At 42.7% G+C, this 17,984-nt stretch overlaps 1 protein-coding gene across 1 annotated transcript in view; it reads left to right on the top strand.

Moving 5' to 3' along the window:
* SRBD1 (S1 RNA binding domain 1) overlaps nt 1–17,984 on the top strand; it is a 399,572-nt gene that overhangs the window by 95,494 nt on the left and 286,094 nt on the right. The window contains exons 11-12 of the mRNA XM_082249845.1: nt 12,576–12,679; nt 17,805–17,912. Of these exons, the coding sequence (XP_082105971.1) occupies nt 12,576–12,679; nt 17,805–17,912 (212 nt within the window). The remainder of the gene's footprint in view (nt 1–12,575; nt 12,680–17,804; nt 17,913–17,984) is intronic.

Here is a 17,984-nt window from a genome sequence, read left to right as displayed (position 1 = left end):
TTAATACCATTAGCACGGTTTACACTTTTTTTTCCTTTTACACACATATATATAGATATATATATATATATATCTATATATATTTCTATCTATCTTTCCATCTATCTATATATTCGTAAAGTGATATTAAGGATTCAGCGTTTGTTTTTAAAAAAATAATAAACCTGTCACACTCACCTGCTCTGTGCAGCGGTTTGAACAGAGCAGCCCGCATCCTTCTTTTCTCCGGCCACTCTTGGTTTCTCCCTCCTTCCAAGTGCCCCCAGAGCAAACAGCTTGCAATGAGGGCACCCAAGCAGGCTTGTTCCCAAGCCGCGGCTCTTCGTGTCCATTCACACACACACAGCCGTGGCTCGGCCCACCCCCCTCTCTCCTCATTGGCTCACTGGTTGTGATTGACAGCAGTGAGAGCCAATGGCTCTCACTGCTGCCTCAGCCAATAAAGGAGGGAGAGTTCCCAAAAAGCCGAGGCTCTCGTGCACATTGCTGGATCGAGATGGGGCTCCGGTAAATATGGGGGGGGGGGCTGCTGCTTTGAGATGGGTTGTTACCTTTATTATATTTAGTAGATATTCCTCAATTATTCGGGATCCAGGATGTGGGTTGCCGTCGTCCCAATGAGACATGAACAAAAGACCCCCTAATTTGGTGGGACTATATACTCGGCCACACATCTAGTTGTATAAAAAAATATAAATGTATTCAAAATCATTAAACAATTTTAAATAACCTGACACAACACGTGGCTAGATACATGTTACAAAACATTCATGTTCAACAATAAAGTATATGAATATATGAAACACAGGAAATGTTAAAAACAATGAGGATTTCCCCACTGTTATTCTTCCACTTGAACATCTTTTACAAGCCGTGTTTATCATTTTTACCATTTCATGTGTTTCATATATTCATATACTTCATTGTTAAACATGTATGTTCTGTAACATGTATCTAGACACGTGTTGTGTCAAGTTATTTTCAATTTTTTAATGATTTTGAATACATTTATATTTTTTATACAACTCGATGTGTGATGGCCTATATAGTCCCTCCAAATTAGGGGGTCTTTTGCCTTTTGTTAATATTGTATTTTTTTTCACTGACAGTTGTCAACTTCACATAAATCATTTTATCAGAATTTGTAATTTTAACATTCTTGTTTATGTGAATTATTTATAATTGTATTCTATTCAGAATTCTAATATGTTCATAAGGACGGCCATGCTTGTATATTCCATATGCAGCTTCTGCTTCCTGCTCAGTAGTGCTGCATGGTGAATGTGTTGGTCTGTTCCTCCGTTGGTGCCAGTTGGGGGGACTGGTTGAAATCAAAGTACTCCCTATTTGACCGAGATTTTATCTGGGAGCTGATGTGATTTTTTGACTGCTACTAATGGTAATAGGATGCACCAAACTTAGAAAAAAAAAAAAAGAAAATACAGGCATACCCCACTTTTAGGTACACAGTGGGACCAGAGCATGTATGTAAAAGGAAAATGTACTTCAAGTGAAGCCATACCTTTTTTTCACTTCTCAATGCATGTAAATACACTATCTCTATAGGAAATCTTGGTCAGCTTGACAGGGCTTTGCTCCCAAACCGTAAATAAGTGACAAGGACACCAAACTTGGAGAGAGCACGTTAAGGGGACCCAGGACTATGACATGGTAGATTACCTAGGCAAGCTGGCTGGCCACCAAATAGGATATTTTGTAGTCCTGGGTCCCCTCTCGGTGCTCCCTAAGTTTGGTGTCCCTGTCACCTATGGTTCGGGAGCAGTGCCATGTCAGGCTGACCAAGATTCCCCATAGACGCCAGTGTTAAAAACTGGCAGCAGTGCTATACCAAGCCGACCAAGCTGTGTCTGTACTCACGAGTGTACGTAAAGTGAGTGTATTTAAAGAGGTTGTAAACCCTTTTTTTTTTTTTTTCTTTTTCACCCTGCAAGAGAAACACATAATGAGCTAGTATGCATCGCATACTAGCTCATTATGAAATACCTTAGAACGAGCCCCCGCCGTGCCGCCCGCTTAGCTGGATGATGGGCGACATGTCCAGTCGCCCGTCTTCCGGGATCGCGGCATCCGGCCATCTGATGGGCCGGAGCCGCGGTGACGTCACTCCCGTGCACGCGCGCGGGAGCCGACAGTCACGGCACGGGGCTCTGAAGAAACGGCACCAGTGACGTCACTGGCTGCATGTAAGGTAAATATCTCCTAGACGGTACATGTTTAGGAGATATTTACAGTACCTATAGGTAAGCCTTCTCATAGGCTTACCTATAGGGAAAAGTGTCAGAGGAGGGTTTACTTCCTCTTTAAAACGGGGTATGCCTGTACTTTACAATGGAGTTACAATTGTGTATATAAATACAAATAAGAGCAGTTAAATATTTTTTGAAAAGCTATAAAAACTTAAAGCGGAGTTCCACCCAAAAGTGGAACTTCCGCTTTAAATAGTCCTAACCCCCTGACATGCCACATTTGGCATGTCATTTTTTTTGGGGGGGGGGGGGCGGGTACCTAGTTTTGACAGGTACCCACCCAAGTTCTCCTCTCTCCCTTCCTCCCTGCAATCTTCTGGGACATGTCAGAGGTCCCAGAAGATTGCCGGCCAATCACGACGCATAGCGCAACTCGCGCATGCGCAGTGCGTACCCGGCTGTGAAGCCGCAAACTGTCACAGACGGGTGCCCACATCAGTGATGCCGGCGCCGCGGAGCAGAGAGGGAGAAGACGGCGCATCGCTGGACCGTGGGACAGGTGAGTGTGTGTTTAGGCTGGAACTCCGCTTTAATATAGTGTATATAAACCCTGAACGGTGAACTTCATATTTGCCCTCTTTTGGTCTGTTGAATATACCATTGGAAACATTTTTTATCTGTTTGATAAGTGCAAAAAGCACCTGTTGACGCTGTCAGAAATTCAGAGCTGCCCTGCTTCCTCTGCACACTTCATCTGCTATCCCACAGAGCCTTCCTAGGCCTTCTCTTGGACTACAAAATGATTGGCCTTTAATGTTTTAGAGATCAGAGTAGGAGTGGTCTAGTAGTTTAGCAAAAGACCACTGAGCTACCACCACCCAATCTGCATAAACCCTGTGTGTTGTCAGCCAATCAGAGCTGATTTTGCAGAGCCATTTAAAAGCTAAAATCATATGATTTTTTTTTTTTTTTTCCGCTTTGGCATGTGCGCTTAAGTGTATTTTTAATTGTAATTATCATAAATATCTGAATTTGATTTGGTTTTAGCCTCTTGTTATCCCTTGTACAGGAACTCTAAGGCTCCGTTCACATATTGGCATCTCGGATCGCGAGCAGAATCGCCACTATTCTGCCTGTGATACCGTATCATTGCAAACCGCAGGATGCCCGTGCGATTCCCATAACTTGCAATAGCACCCCAAACATGGCGCGATTTTGCCACGATTGTCGCCTGGCGAATCGCGGTAAAATTGCGCAGACAGATTCGCAGGACGCCTGTCACCCAAAAGAAGTTCTTGTACCTTTTTTGGGCGACAGGTGTCCTGTTATTCTGTCTGCGCTATTATACCACGATTTGCCAGGCGGCAATCATGGCAAAATCGCGTTGCGTTCAGGGTGCTATTGCAAGTTTCGGGAATCGCACGGGCATCCCACGATTTGCAATGATTCAGGATCGCGGACAGAATCGTGGGATTTCTTCCCACGATCCGAGATGCCAGTATGTGAACGGAGCCTTAGACAGGTAGAGAAAGGGGCAGTACTAGGAGACAATACCACTAGAGCTCTGGAAGAATTTTCCCCCTGCATGGCAGGTCATGTTTTACTATGGTGCTGCGCTACTTTAACTGTTAATTGCACAGTTGTGCAACACTGTGCCCAAATTAAATTTATATAATTTACTTTACATAAATAGAGCTTTGTTTTAGTATTTGATCACCACTGGATTTTTTTTTTTATTCAATTAATCAAAAAAGACCAAACAGTTTAAAAAAAAAAACCCCAATATTTTTTTGTCATACATTTAGGCTAAAATGTATTCTGCGATGTCTTTGGTAAAAAAAAAAATTAAAATAAAATATCCCAACAAGTGTATAATAATTGGTTTGTGTGAAAGTTATAGCATATATAATGGTATATACTGTATACTGGAGTTTCTTTTTTTTTTTTATGCTAGTAATGGCCGCAATCAGCAACATATATTGAGACTGTGATAGTGTAGCGGGCAATTTGACGCTAACTGACACTGAGGGGGAATTGACACTGACATCTCCAGTGACACTAATACAGTGATAAGTGCTAATAATATACAGTGTTACTGTGCTGATGACACTGGCCGGGAAAGGGTTAACATTTAAGGGCAATCAAAGGGTTTACTATGTCCTTAACCACTTCTGGACCGGAAGGATTTGCCCCCTTAATGACCAGGCCCTATTTTGTGATTCGTCACTGCGTTAATTTAACGGATAAATGCGCGGTCGTGCGACGCTGTACCCAAACTAAATTTACGTCCTTTTTTTCCCATAAATAGAGCTTTTGGTGGTATTTGATCATCTGTGCGATTTTAATTTTTTGCGCTTTAAACAAAAAAAGAGCGACAATTTAAAAAAAATAAATAAAAAATATTTTTCACATTCTGCTATATAACCTTCTCAAAAAAAAAAAAAAAAAAAGAAATTTAAAAATTAAAGTTTTTTAACACTTTAGGCCAATTAGTTTTCTGCTACATATTTTTGGTAAAAAAAAATCGCAATAAGCGTATTTAGATTGGTTTGCGCAAAGGTTATCGCATGTACTAACTACGGGAAAGATTTATGTAATTTTTAATGTGTTTTCTCTAGCGCTCATTGACAGACGTAGCCCTCGGTGATACACCACCTTCGGGTTATGTTGCCTCCACAGGAGCAGGACTAGACAGGAAATTAAAAAGCTCTGGCCACACCCCAGGGGCAGTCCCAGAGGGTATATCCTCTCTCTCTCTGCCTCAGCAAATCAGTTATTTTCTGTCTAGTTAGGAGTAAGGACCTAGACACCTTGCTGGGATCTTAGGTCCTGGCAAGAATTTTTTCTTAAAGAATTTTTTTTTAGACAGCTTTTTTTTCTCCAGTGTTCCTGTGAGATCTTCAAGTCATCCAGGGGGTGCGGCACCTGGCTCCTCCAGTCCGCGCGCCCTTACCGCCTTGGGATCTTAATTTGGTTTTGTCGGTTCTACAGAAACCTCCCTTTGAAAACATCAGGGAGATTCCCTTGCTTACTTTATCCCAGAAGGTGGCCTTCTTGGTGGCTATTACTTCTGCTCGCAGGGTGTCAGAACTGGCTGCATTATCATGCCAGTCCCCATACCTAGTGATTCATAGGGATAAGGTAGTACTTCATCCTAAGCCATCTTTTCTTCCCAAGGTGGTTTCAGATTTTCATCTGAATGAAGATATTGTACTACCTTCCTTGTGTCCTCAGCCCAAGCATCATCGGGAACATGCGTTGCATTCCTTAGATGTGGTTCGGGCAATCAGGGTATACCTGAAAGCTACGGAATCATTCCGTAAGACGGATTCACTTTTTGTGATCACGGATGGCCCCAGAAAGGGTTTGCCTGCATCTGCCGCGACCATTGCCAAATGGATTAGACAAACGGTGGTACAGGCTTATTCTATTAAGGGTCAGAGTCCTCCGTTCCCTGTTAGGGTGCACTCCACTCGAGCGCTCAGTACTTCCTGGGCCTTTCGCCATCAGGCGTCAGTGGTCCAGGTATGTAAGGCGGCCACCTGGTCGTCAGTACATACCTTTACAAAATTCTATAAAATTGATGTGACGGCATCGGCGGATGCCTCATTTGGCCGCAAGGTTTTGCAGGCCGCAATTTGAGGAGACCGGTGGTCTACCTCGAGGGTTTTTTTCTGTTTGAAAAAAAAAAAAAAAAATTTGTTTTCTCTTTTTTTGTTGAGTCTCATCATTAAGGATGAGCATTGTAAACTTCTAGTTGGCACCGGTTGGGCCTTCTAGATTGGGATTTGATTTCCATTTTCCCACCCCTCAGTTGTGATACTGCTCTGGGACGTCCCGAAGGTGGTGTATCGCCGAGGACTACGTCTGTCAATGAGCGCTAGAGAAAAATGGATTTTTGTAAAATCTTACCGTAAAATCCTTTTCTCTTAGCTCATTGACAGACGTAGTCCCCGCCCCTCTGTTTTTTTGAGTTGGGTTAAAATCTCTAAAGACTGCTTTTTCACATAACTGATTTGCTGAGGCAGAGAGAGAGAGGATATACCCTCTGGGACTGCCCCTGGGGTGTGGCCAGAGCTTTTTAATTTCCTGTCTAGTCCTGCTCCTGTGGAGGCAACATAACCCGAAGGTGGTGTATCACCGAGGACTACGTCTGTCAATGAGCTAAGAGAAAAGGATTTTACGGTAAGATTTTACAAAAATCCATTTTTTTTTTTACTAGTAATGGCGGTAATCTGCGATTTTTTTTTTTTTTTTTTTTTTTTTTTTTGCGGGACTGCTAAATTGTGGCGGATAGATCGGATCCCTAACTGACATTTTTGACACTTTTGGTGGTACCAGTGACATTACTACAGTAATCAGTGCTAAAAATATGCACTGTTACTGTAATAATGACACTGGCAGGGAAGGGGTTAACAGTATAGGTGATCCAGGGGTTAAATGTGTACCTAGGGGTGTGATTCTAACTTTATGGGGGTTGGGCTTGTGAAATGATCACAGAGACCTGTGATCCTATATAGGAGGATCACAGGAACTCTGTGATCATTCCAGGGAGGACGACGGTCGGCTGTGTTTACATCAGCCGACCATTCTTCTCTCTCAGCAGGGAGAGATCGTAGGTGCCAAGGGGCAATCGGAGCCACCTGACACACGCATCGGCTTCCCCGCTGACGAGCGGGAGCGTGCCGCCGGTGGCACTCGCCCCCTAGAGGCCTTTAGGTGAGCGACGTTTACCTACGTCGTCCTGCCTGTAGGAGCCAGCTTGCCGCCGTAAATATAACGTAAGCGGTCGGCAACTGGTTAACAATGTTTAGTGTGCGGTGCTTTCACTAAGCAATGTACCGGTTTTTACTCCCTGCTTTGCAGGGGAAGGGCGATCTCTCCACATTTTGATTGATTTGGATTTCTCTTCTGTTCATTTACTTTCCATTTTGTAAATTGATAAAAATAAACAAATTTATATTTTTGAAAGCATTGTTACTTTACAGCATTTCTTCACTAAAACTTTTGCACAGTACTGTAAATGCATACGTATGAGTGTAAATGTATTCCAATGGCTAGAATGAATAAATGTTCTGGGCAGTAGAATGCATTTACACTCAATGCCATACTGGCAGAAAGAAATCCAGGATTTTTGGGGCATACATTCATACGCCCATGTACGTGACGCCTGAATTTCAGGAATGGATGGATAGAAATGCAGATCCTTTAGCAGGAAAGGCTTCTCATATTTTAGTGGTGTATTTAGGCCTTTGTCTGGAGTTCAGCTCAAAAAAAAAAAAATTTTTTTTTTTTTTTTTTTTCCCCAAATATTTTATTTGTGAAAGAGACCAAACATAGCAGATCTAATAGATACAACACTGACAGTGCTTGTCAACAATAAAAAAATTAATATTGATAACCTACACCAACAAAAAAGAAAAGAGCCTTAGTATTAATATATCACAAACGTAGCAATGAAAATAAGATACCTGCCTAGGTAGAGACCGAAGTCAGCCCATCAATTTTAAATAATAATTTATACATTTTGCTACTGTCAGGCCTACAGTAATGAATTCATCTCCTTAATTTTCTAAAGCAAAAGAGAGAAGGTATAGAGCTAAAAAAAAAAAAGGGAAAAAGAGAAAAAAGGGGGGAAGAGAAAAGAGAAAAAAAAAAAAATATATTTTAAATAAAACCTAATCTCTGTTCATTTTGATTAGACCTATGGTGTTAGAACACATTAAAAGTGAACAAAATACCTCTATTTCTGAATTTCAGGAATGGATGGATAGAAATGCAGATCCTTTAGCAGGAAAGGCTTTTCATATTTTAGTGGTGTATTTAGGCGTTTGTCTGGAGTTCAGCTCAAAAAAAAAAAAATAAAAAAAATAAAAAAATAATATTTTTTTTTTTTATTTTAAATAAAACCTAATCTCTGTTAATTTTGATTAGACCTATGGTGTTAGAACACATTTCAAGTGAACAAAGTACCTCTATTTCTCCACTAAAAAGGTGTCATATTAATTTTTTTTAAATGTATGCATCCATTGTTAACGCTTTCAGTAAATTTCTGAATTAATGTCTTCAAATAAGGAACAGCTATAAACCTCAAAATTAAAAGGTTACTGTTGAATTATTTACCTGTTAAAAAATTCTTATGTCATTTTTACGTAAAGTACCCCGCTGTCGGGTCTGGTTATGAACCTTTCATAAATTATTTTTTTATTTACATTCTAGTACACTTAGATTTTTTTTTCTTTTTAGCTAATTTAGAAATGCAAACCTTAATTGGGCTGTTTTTTGCTGAGTCCTTTTTTTCGATAGTTATGTGAAAGAAATTTGATTACCTCACATTGAGTTGTTAATGTTTTCAGACTGCATTCATGACAGCTGCCAAAAAATCGAGTCCGCATTTGTAGAGATTTGTTTTCAAAAGGAAATGTCAGAAAAGATTTTACTTCTAATTGACTGTACATGTTCTCTTATAAAGCCATCATTGTATGAGGCCAATTAACGCTTTCTTTGCTCACTTGAGAAAAAAAAAATAAGAATTTCAGATCTGAACACTAAAGTTTTTTTTTGTTTTTTTTTTCCCATATAACTATATAAATAATGTATCTATTGGTAAAACTGTGGAATAACATTTGTTTTCTGTTCTATGAGAACTCTATGGAATGGGGTTTATTCACCCTCTATTGCTAGGTCAGCATTCAGAGTGGCTTCCTTTATGAAGTCTAAGCTACATAGTTTGATATTGAAAATTATTTTTATGCTGTGTACAGTTGCTAGAACATTATTATTGCTATTATGAAAGTGAGATGATGATGAATTTAAACTTCTCCCCCCCCCCCTCCCAGATTCACATAACTTACCAAGGATTAACATATTTTCTAATTTAATTATTTTGGAAAAATGTGCGAATCCTTGGTGAAAGCTATTTGAATCCTGTGTTAAAACATTTGTAAATATAATAGACCCTCTTAGGTGTCTAGAGAATATATGCATGCGATTTGAGCATTCAGTATATTTACATGACTCCTTGTAAAGTAAAATAGGGGGCATGGCTCTTTATTAGATAGGACAGGAGGACGTGGCTCCTTATGAGGTAAGACAGGGGGACGTGGCTCCTTATGAGGTAGGACAGGGGGACGTGGCTCCTTATGTGGTAGGACAGGGGAACTTGGCTCCTTATGAGGTAGGACAGGGGGATGTGGCTCCTTATGAGGTAGGACAGGGGGACGTGGCTCCTTATGAGGTAGGACGGGGGGACGTGGCTCCTTATGAGGTAGGACGGGGGGACGTGGCTCCTTATGAGGTAGGACTGGGAGACATGGATCCTTATGAGGTAGGACAGGGAAACCTGGCTCTTTATGAGGTATGACAGGGAGACCTGGCTTCTTATGAGGTATGACAGGGGGATGTGGCTCTTTATGAGGTATGACAGGGGGATGTGGCTCTTTATGAGGTATGACAGGGGGACATGGCTCCTTATGAGGTAGGACAGGGAAGCATGGCTTCTTATGAGGTAGGACAGGGGGACTTGGCTCCTTATGAGGTAGGACACAGGGCTTGGCTCCTTATGAGTTAGGACAGGGCGACTTGGCTCCTTATTGGGTAGGACAGGGGGACGTGGCACCTTATGAGGTAGGACAGGGGGACGTGGCACCTTATGAGGTAGGACAGGGGGACGTGGCACCTTATGAGGTAGGACAGGGGGACGTGGCACCTTATGAGGTATGACAGGGGGATGTGGCTCCTTATGAGGTATGACAGGGGGACGTGGCTCCTTATGAGGTAGGACAGGGAAACATGGCTTCTTATGAGGTAGGACAGGGAAACATGGCTTCTTATGAGGTAGGACAGGGAGACATGGCTCCTTATGATGTAGGACACAGGTGTCAAACACAAGGCCCGCGGGCCGAATGCGGCCCCCCAGGGCATTTCATGTGGCCCTCGCACCTCTCCTGCAGCTGCGGCACCCCCCCCCCCCTTGTCTCTGCCCCCACCTTGTCTCTGTAGTCAGCAGCAGAGAGGACAGAACTCCTTTGCCAGATCCTGCACTCCTCTGTGCAGGATCCAGCTGCAGAAAGGCTAGATTTTGCCCCCCTTTCACAGCAGTCCGCAGCAGAGAGGAGGGCAGAACTTCACCTACAGATCCTGCACCTCTCTGTGCAGCCACAACACCACCTTGCCTGTGCCTCCCCTGGTCTCAGCATTCAGCAGACTCTGGAAGCTGACTCCAGCCCTCCTCTGGTTCTCCTCCAGACCCTGCACTTCTTCCCAGATCCACCCGTATCTTCTTCCTGGCAGCAGCACAAGGTAAGTGGGTGCATTGTGATGTAAGGAAGGGTGGATGACTCTTGAATTCTGATGGTGGGGGGGCTCTTGACATCTCATGTAATAGTGCTAGGGGACGTGGGGTGCTCTGGACATCTAATCTTACAGATATAACCGGCCCTTTGAGGGCAGCCATAATGTTGATGTGGCCCGCGATGAAGTTGAGTTTGACACCCCTGATGTAGGACAAAGGAACGCGGCTTCTTATAAAGAATCATGTCCCCCCTATCCTACGTCATTAAGATCCATGTCCCCTTGTCCTGACTCATGTCCCCTAGGCCTACTTCATAAAGAGCCATGCCCCCTGTCCTATCTCATGTCCCCCAGCCCTACTTCATAAAGAGCCATGTCCCCCTGTCCTTCCTCATTTAAGAAATCATGTCCCCCCTATCCTACATCATGAGGAAGAACAGGAGCATGTGACTCCTTATGAAGTAGGCCAGGGAGATGTGGCTCCTTATGAAGTAGGCCAGGGAGACGTGGCTCCTTATGAAGTAGTCCAGGGAGATGTGGCTCCTTATGAAGTAGACCAGGGAGAAGTGGCTCCTTTTGAAGTAGGCCAGGGAGACGTGGCTCCTTATGAAGTAGGCCAGGGAGACGTGGCTCCTTATGAAGTAGGCCAGGGAGACGTGGCTCCTTATGAAGTAGGCCAGGGAGACGTGGCTCCTTATGAAGTAGGCCAGGGAGACGTGGCTCCTTATGAAGATAGGCCAGGGAGACGTGGCTCCTTATGAAGTAGGCCAGGGAGACGTGGCTCCTTATGAAGTAGACCAGGGAGACGTGGCTCCTTATGAAGTAGGCCAGGGAGACGTGGCTCCTTATGAAGTAGGCCAGGGAGACGTGGCTCCTTATGAAGTAGGCCAGGGAGACGTGGCTCCTTATGAAGTAGGCCAGGGAGACGTGGCTCCTTATGAAGTAGGCCAGGGAGACGTGGCTCCTTATGAAGTAGGCCAGGGAGACGTGGCTCCTTATGAAGTAGGCCAGGGAGACGTGGCTCCTTATGAAGTAGGCCAGGGAGACGGGGCTCCTTATGAAGTAGGCCAGGGAGACGGGGCTCCTTATGAAGTAGTCCAGGGAGACGTGGCTCCTTATGAAGTAGTCCAGGGAGACGTGGCTCCTTATGAAGTAGTCCAGGGAGACGTGGCTCCTTATGAAGTAGTCCAGGGAGACGTGGCTCCTTATGAAGTATGCCAGAGGAACATTTATTCCTTATAAAGAAGGGCAGGGGATTGTGGCTCTTTATGAGTAATATTTGGTTACTATGACATGATTACTGCTTGCAGTCCAGGTATGAGTGCAGGCATTGAGTGAACACTAGCTCTGGACTTCTCCATAACTGCACCATGAAATGGCTGGACTGGCTCTACCCTAAGATAAACTTTTCTCCCCTCAATGGCAGAGCAGACCATGCCCTCCCGAGAGCGGCATCACCTCCAAGTGTGCTTCTGGAGTTTCTGACACACACCCCCTCATCCCTATACTGCCAATGTCTGCTGCATGTAGGTTGTAGGACACTCCACCACCTCCATTGAGGCCCTGTCCCCTCATCTCCCCTTTTGTATTAGTTTGTAAGGCTCACTGCTCCATCCCCTCATCGTGGTGAAATGAAAGGCTTATGATTAGGAGGGTGCTGCCCCCCTTCCCCCCCCCCCCTTCTCCAATCAAAAAAAAAAAAAAAACTGCCTCCAGGGTTACAGCCCTTTCTTGACCTGGCCCTGTTTTATGTATTATTACCATTATCAGACATAACATATATAATGGTAGTTTTTAACACTTCTATATAATTACAATTATGCATTATTATTATTATTACTGTAATTGTTTTTGTTATTTCTATTTTTGTCATTGTTATGGTTGTAACTGTTCGCATTTTATTAATGAAAAATGTTATGAAGTAATTACTGTACTGCTGTATATTCCTGCCGGTACAGAAGCAGCACACGCTCTTGCGGATTGTCATAGAAAGCACTTGTATGGATGTTGACTTGATAAGTTTATCTTTTGGGTATTTGTGTGTCATCTGTCTGTGCCATTTATGTTTCTGTTCAGATTCTGGCCATTAACCGTGGGGAAAGTCTAAAAATCCTGACAGTAAAGGTCAACATTCCTGACAGGGTGAAGGATGCATTCTGTAGGTGGTGTGTCAATGAAAGGTCTGTATACATTCTTACTGAATATTTTTTTTTTTGTTTTTTTTTTTTCTGCTGCTGAAATGCCTCATCAATGTCCCCGCGCATTATAGAGACATGGTGTTAAAACAATTTAAGTCCTATTAAAGGTTTTTTTTTCCTTTATTCCCTGACAGGAGACAGGTTTCTGCAGCCCAAAGCGATTTTAGTATTTCAGGGTTTTTACTGCAGCTATAACGCGCAAATCTAAATTTAGTGTATTATTTCAAAGGGCCAAAAGAAGAAGATGGGTTTTCATTTTCTGGAATATTTAAAGGATTAATTCACCTTTTAAAAAAAAAATAAAACATGCACATTTTTTGCAGGTAAAAAAAATGTGCTTTCAAATTTTTTTTATTCTAGGAGCCTGTAAAGCATTGCACCCATGATCAGCAGATTACGGGTGCAGTCTCGGGCTCCTGCAGACTGTCTGTAGCTGCAAATTGTATCAAAAAGGCCTTAAAGTGCCACACCACGTCTGGACCGGAAGATTTCCCCCCTTATATTTTGCGATTTGGCACTGTTACTTTAACGGACAATTGCGCAGTAGTGCAATGCTTTACCTAAATTAAATTTACATCCTTTTTTCCCCCACAAATAGAGCTTTCTTTCGGTGGTATTTGATCACCTGTGCGATTTTATTTTTTGCGCTATAAACAAAAAAAGACCGACAATTCTGAAAAAAAAAAAAAAAAACAATATTTCCACATTCTTCTATATAACATTCTCAAAAAAAAAATTACAATATTTTAACATTTTAGGCCAATTTGTTTTCTGCGACATATTTTTGGTAAAAAAAAAATCTCAATAAACGTATTTTGATTGGTTTGCGCAAAAGTTATTGCGTCTACAAAGTACGGGAAAGATGTATGTCATTTTTATTTATTTAATTTTACTAGTAATGGCGGCGATGTGCGTTTTTTTTTTTAGTGGGACTGCGACATTGCAGTGGACAGATCGGACCCCTAACTGACATTTTTGACACTTTTGGGGGGGACCAGTGACATTACTACAGTAATCAGTGCTAAAAATATGCACTGTTACTGTAATAATGACACTGGCAGGGAAGGGGTTAACATTGTGGGTGATCAAAGGGTTAAATGTGAACCTAGGGGAGTGATTCTAACTGGGGGGGGGGGCTTGTAAAATTATCATAGAGACCTGTGATCCTTTTATAAAAGGATCACCGGGGCTCTGTGATCATTCCAGGGAGAAGAACGGTTGGCTGTGTTTACAACAGCTGCCCATCCTTCTCTCTCAGCGGGGAACGATCGAGGGTGTCAGGCGGCAATTGGAGCCAACTGACCCGTGCATCGGCTTCCCCGCTGCCGAGTGGGGGCGGGAGCGCGCTGCCAGCGGCGCGTGCTCTACCCCCCTAGCTGCCGGCGCGCGACAAACGCAACCCTACATGGGCTTGCGCTGGAGGGCCACACTGCCGCAGTAAATAGGCGGCGTGTGGTCGGCAACCAGTTAAAAAAAAAAAAACTATAGAGGGTAAAACCCCCAGCTTGGGTGGGATTTTTAAGGCACAGCTTACACAATTTTTGAAAAATATACAAATGAAAAATATACAAAAGTTTATTACAAAATATTATTCATAAAAACTGTGTCTACACTGTCAGTGTCTGCCCATACCTCTTACAGGCAGGCAGTTACTAAATGACAGGAAGATCAATGAACTGAGTGGTAGTTTATTAAGAACTACACACTGTCGGCTTCAAAGGCTGATGGTACTTGTAGGCATTCATTCACTGACACGGCTGTGTGGGTGGAGCCCTGCACCGCCGCACTCTTTTTGAATCGTGACACTGGGTGCAGTGAGAAGGTCACCCCGCCCGCTGTCACAGGGAGGGGGCGGATCGAGGGGTGAGATGGTAGATGCTTAACATGTTACATGTTATACACTAAATATGGGTGTACTTATTCTTTAAAAGAGTTGTATATTATTATTATTATTATATGGGATTTATGTAGCCCCAACAGTTTGCACAGCGATTTACAATGTTAGGGCAAACAATACAATTCAATACAGTTATAAGAGTAAGAAGGCCCTGCTCGTTAGAGCTTACAGTCTAAAATAATTGTGTAATTTTTTTACATGTAACATTTTAGGTAGAATCAATGCTTTATTTATAGTAATGGTCTTTTCAGGTTAATATGCTGCAGTTTAGTGGTCCGGGCAGCGCAAATTGGGCCTAGTCACCTCTGATTAAAGCTCAACTCTTGCAAACTTAAAAATGATCCCTTGCACTGGGGCTGTGCTGTGATTTTGCTGAAATCATGGCAAAATACTCAGCGCATGTATGGGTGCCATTCATTCATCATGGCACCCCAAACACAGTTCAACTTTGCTGCAATTGTCACACAACAAAGACGAATGAAGCCCAAAGAAGGTGCAGGAGATTCTTTTACGTTACAAACGCGCTTAGGGCAGCTAATCCAAATGAATGTGAAAAAAAGATGTTTTGTATTTTGCACCTTATTATACAGTGTCTTGCGAAAGTATTCGGCCCCCTTGAACTTTGCGACCTTTTGCCACATTTCAGGCTTCAAACATAATTCTATTTATCATCATTTAGGTCAACATTGGATCATTCAGAGACTCTCACTGAACTTCTGGAGAGAGTTTGCTGCACTGAAAGTAAAGGGGCCGAATCATTTTGCACACCCAAATTTTCCGTTTTTTTTATTTGTTAAAAAAGTTTGAAATATCGAATAAATTTCGTTCCACTTAATGATTGTGTCCCACTTGTTGGTGATTCTTCACAAAAAATTACAGTTTTATATCTTTATGTTTGAAGCCTGAAATGTGGCAAAAGGTCGCCAAGTTCAAGGGGGGGCTGAATACTTTCGCAAGGCACTGTATGTATGTATATAAGATATTAACATTTTAAGACGACTTAGAGCTAGGGATGCACCGATCCGATATTAGGATCGGATATCGGCGCCGATACTGCCAAAATAGCTGGATCGGGGATCTGTAAAATTAACCGATCTACGGGTTGATCTGGATTTGCGGAGTCCCGGCTTAGCCGTCCCTTACTTGCACGGAGCCGTTACTTCCTGTATAGGACCGGCTCACAGGCAGAGTGATATCAGAGGCACTCCGCCTGTGAATGGAGGAGCCATACACAGGAAGCAGTGGCTTTGCTCTGTACTGCAGCCGCATGCATATTGTGTATGTGTGTAGTTCCGGATCGGTATCCGCTGATACACAATGCCAGGTATCTGGACTAGAAAAGTCGGATCGGTGCATCCCTACTTAGGACCATAGACACTTTAAATGATAGCACTTTAGTTGAAAGAGTGCACATTATAATGCTCACGGATAATTATATAGTGATTGTATTATAATTATACATTTTGGATTCTTAAAGGGGTTGTAAACCCTCATTTTTAAAAAAAAAAAAAAACAAAACAAAAAACAAACATGCCTATACTCGCCTGCTCTGTGCAATAGTTTTGCACAGAGCAACCCTGATCCTTTTCTTCTGGGGTGCCTTGCCTGCACGCCAAATCCTTTCTCTTCATCGGGTGTCCCCACGGAAAGCCGCTTTCCCTAGGGGTACAGTGCGGGCTCACTCCTGTCCATTGACACAGAGAGCAGGGCTCGGCCCTGCCCTCGCTCCCGTGTCACTGGATTTGATTGACAGCAACTGGAGCCAATGGCTCCTGCTGCTATCAATCTGTCCAATGAGGAGAGAGACAGTGGCTGGAGCCGCTGCACATCGATGGATCGGCTTGGGTAAGAAAAAGGAGGGGGGGTTCTGGGGGGAGCTGCAGCATGGAAGGTTTTTCACCCTAATGACTAGAATGCTTTACAACCACTTTAAGGTGAGCCTGTGCAGGAAAAAGCAGCAGATTCTCTTTAATGCCCTCTTTAATGCTTCCTTTTTGCTTGCCCACCTCACTGTTCAAAAGGCAAATAAAACTGATCTTAGTTTAGTGTAATGATACTTTCTTTTTGGTGTACGTTTATGAAACTGATAATTTTTTCTCAGTTCACTTCTCGGCAGTTCTCAGAGGAAAATTATCTCCTCTGGCACCCAGTTTATGAAGCAGAGAACTTCACTTCTCACAGGGAAAACAGAGAAGAAGTTTTTCCTCTGCAAATGGCCAAATTTAATGAGACGTAGCGAGATTACAGTGTGAGAAAATCACTGAAACGCTCTGGTGCCCATTTATTAAGCAGCGGTAAATTACCACTGTTGAGTACACGGGCATTCTCAGAGGAGACCCCCACCTTATGTTAATAAAATAATTAGTCCCCCTACACAAAATATATACGCACACACATTTTATATATGTATATATTTGTATATATATATATATATATATATATATATATATAGTATCTCACAAAAGTAAGTACACCCCTCACATTTTTGTAAGTATTTTATTCTATCTTTTCATGTGACAACACTGAAGAAATTACACTTTGCTACAATGTAAAGTAGTGAGTGTACAGCTTATATAACAGTGTAAATTTGCTGTCCCCTCAAAATAAAAACACACAGCCAATAATGTCTAAACCACTGGCAACAAAAGTGAGTACAGCCCTAGGTGAAAATGTCCAAATTGGGCCCAATGTGTCAATATTTTGTGTGGCCACCATTATTTTCCAGCACTGCCTTAACCCTCTTGGGCATGGAGTTCACCAGAGCTTCACAATTTGCCACTGGAGTCCTCTTCCACTCCTCCATGATGACATCACAGAGCTGGTGGATGTTAGAGACCTTGCGCTCCTCCACCTTCTGTTTGAGGATGCCCCACAGATGCTCAATAGGGTTTAGGTCTGGAGCCATGCTTGGCCAGTCCATCACCTTTACCCTCAGCTTCTTTAGCAAAGCAGTGGTCGTCTTGGTGTGTTTGGGGTCGTTATCATGTTGGAATACTGCCCTGTGGCCCAGTCTCCGGAGGGAGGGGATCATGCTCTGATTCTGCATGTCACAGTACATGTTGGCATTTCCCCCCGATCATCTCTGTTTCATAAACCAAAAATGATCAGAGATGAACTGCAATCATTAGGATCTCGGTTTCATAAACGGATACCTCAGGTAAAATATACAATTTTTGACTAGTATTAACTTTTTTTTTTTTTTCCTGAAAGGTGGAGACCAAAGCAGTATGCAAAGCCGGAGCTGATGACAATTCTGCGGAATTCTGTAGAAGATTCCTACAAGCGCCTCATTTATCCTCTTCTCTGCAGAGAGTATCGGTATGCAAATACTTACACCAAAGTAAAATGTGAAACTTTATACATGCTTATGTTGTGTCATATGAAATGTAA

The sequence above is a fragment of the Pelophylax lessonae genome (assembly GCF_965119305.1).
Source record: "Pelophylax lessonae genome assembly, chromosome: 3".
NCBI lineage: Eukaryota > Metazoa > Chordata > Amphibia > Anura > Ranidae > Pelophylax > Pelophylax lessonae.
Note: the sequence above shows the minus strand (reverse complement) of the source record. Positions and strands in the feature narration are given on the sequence as shown.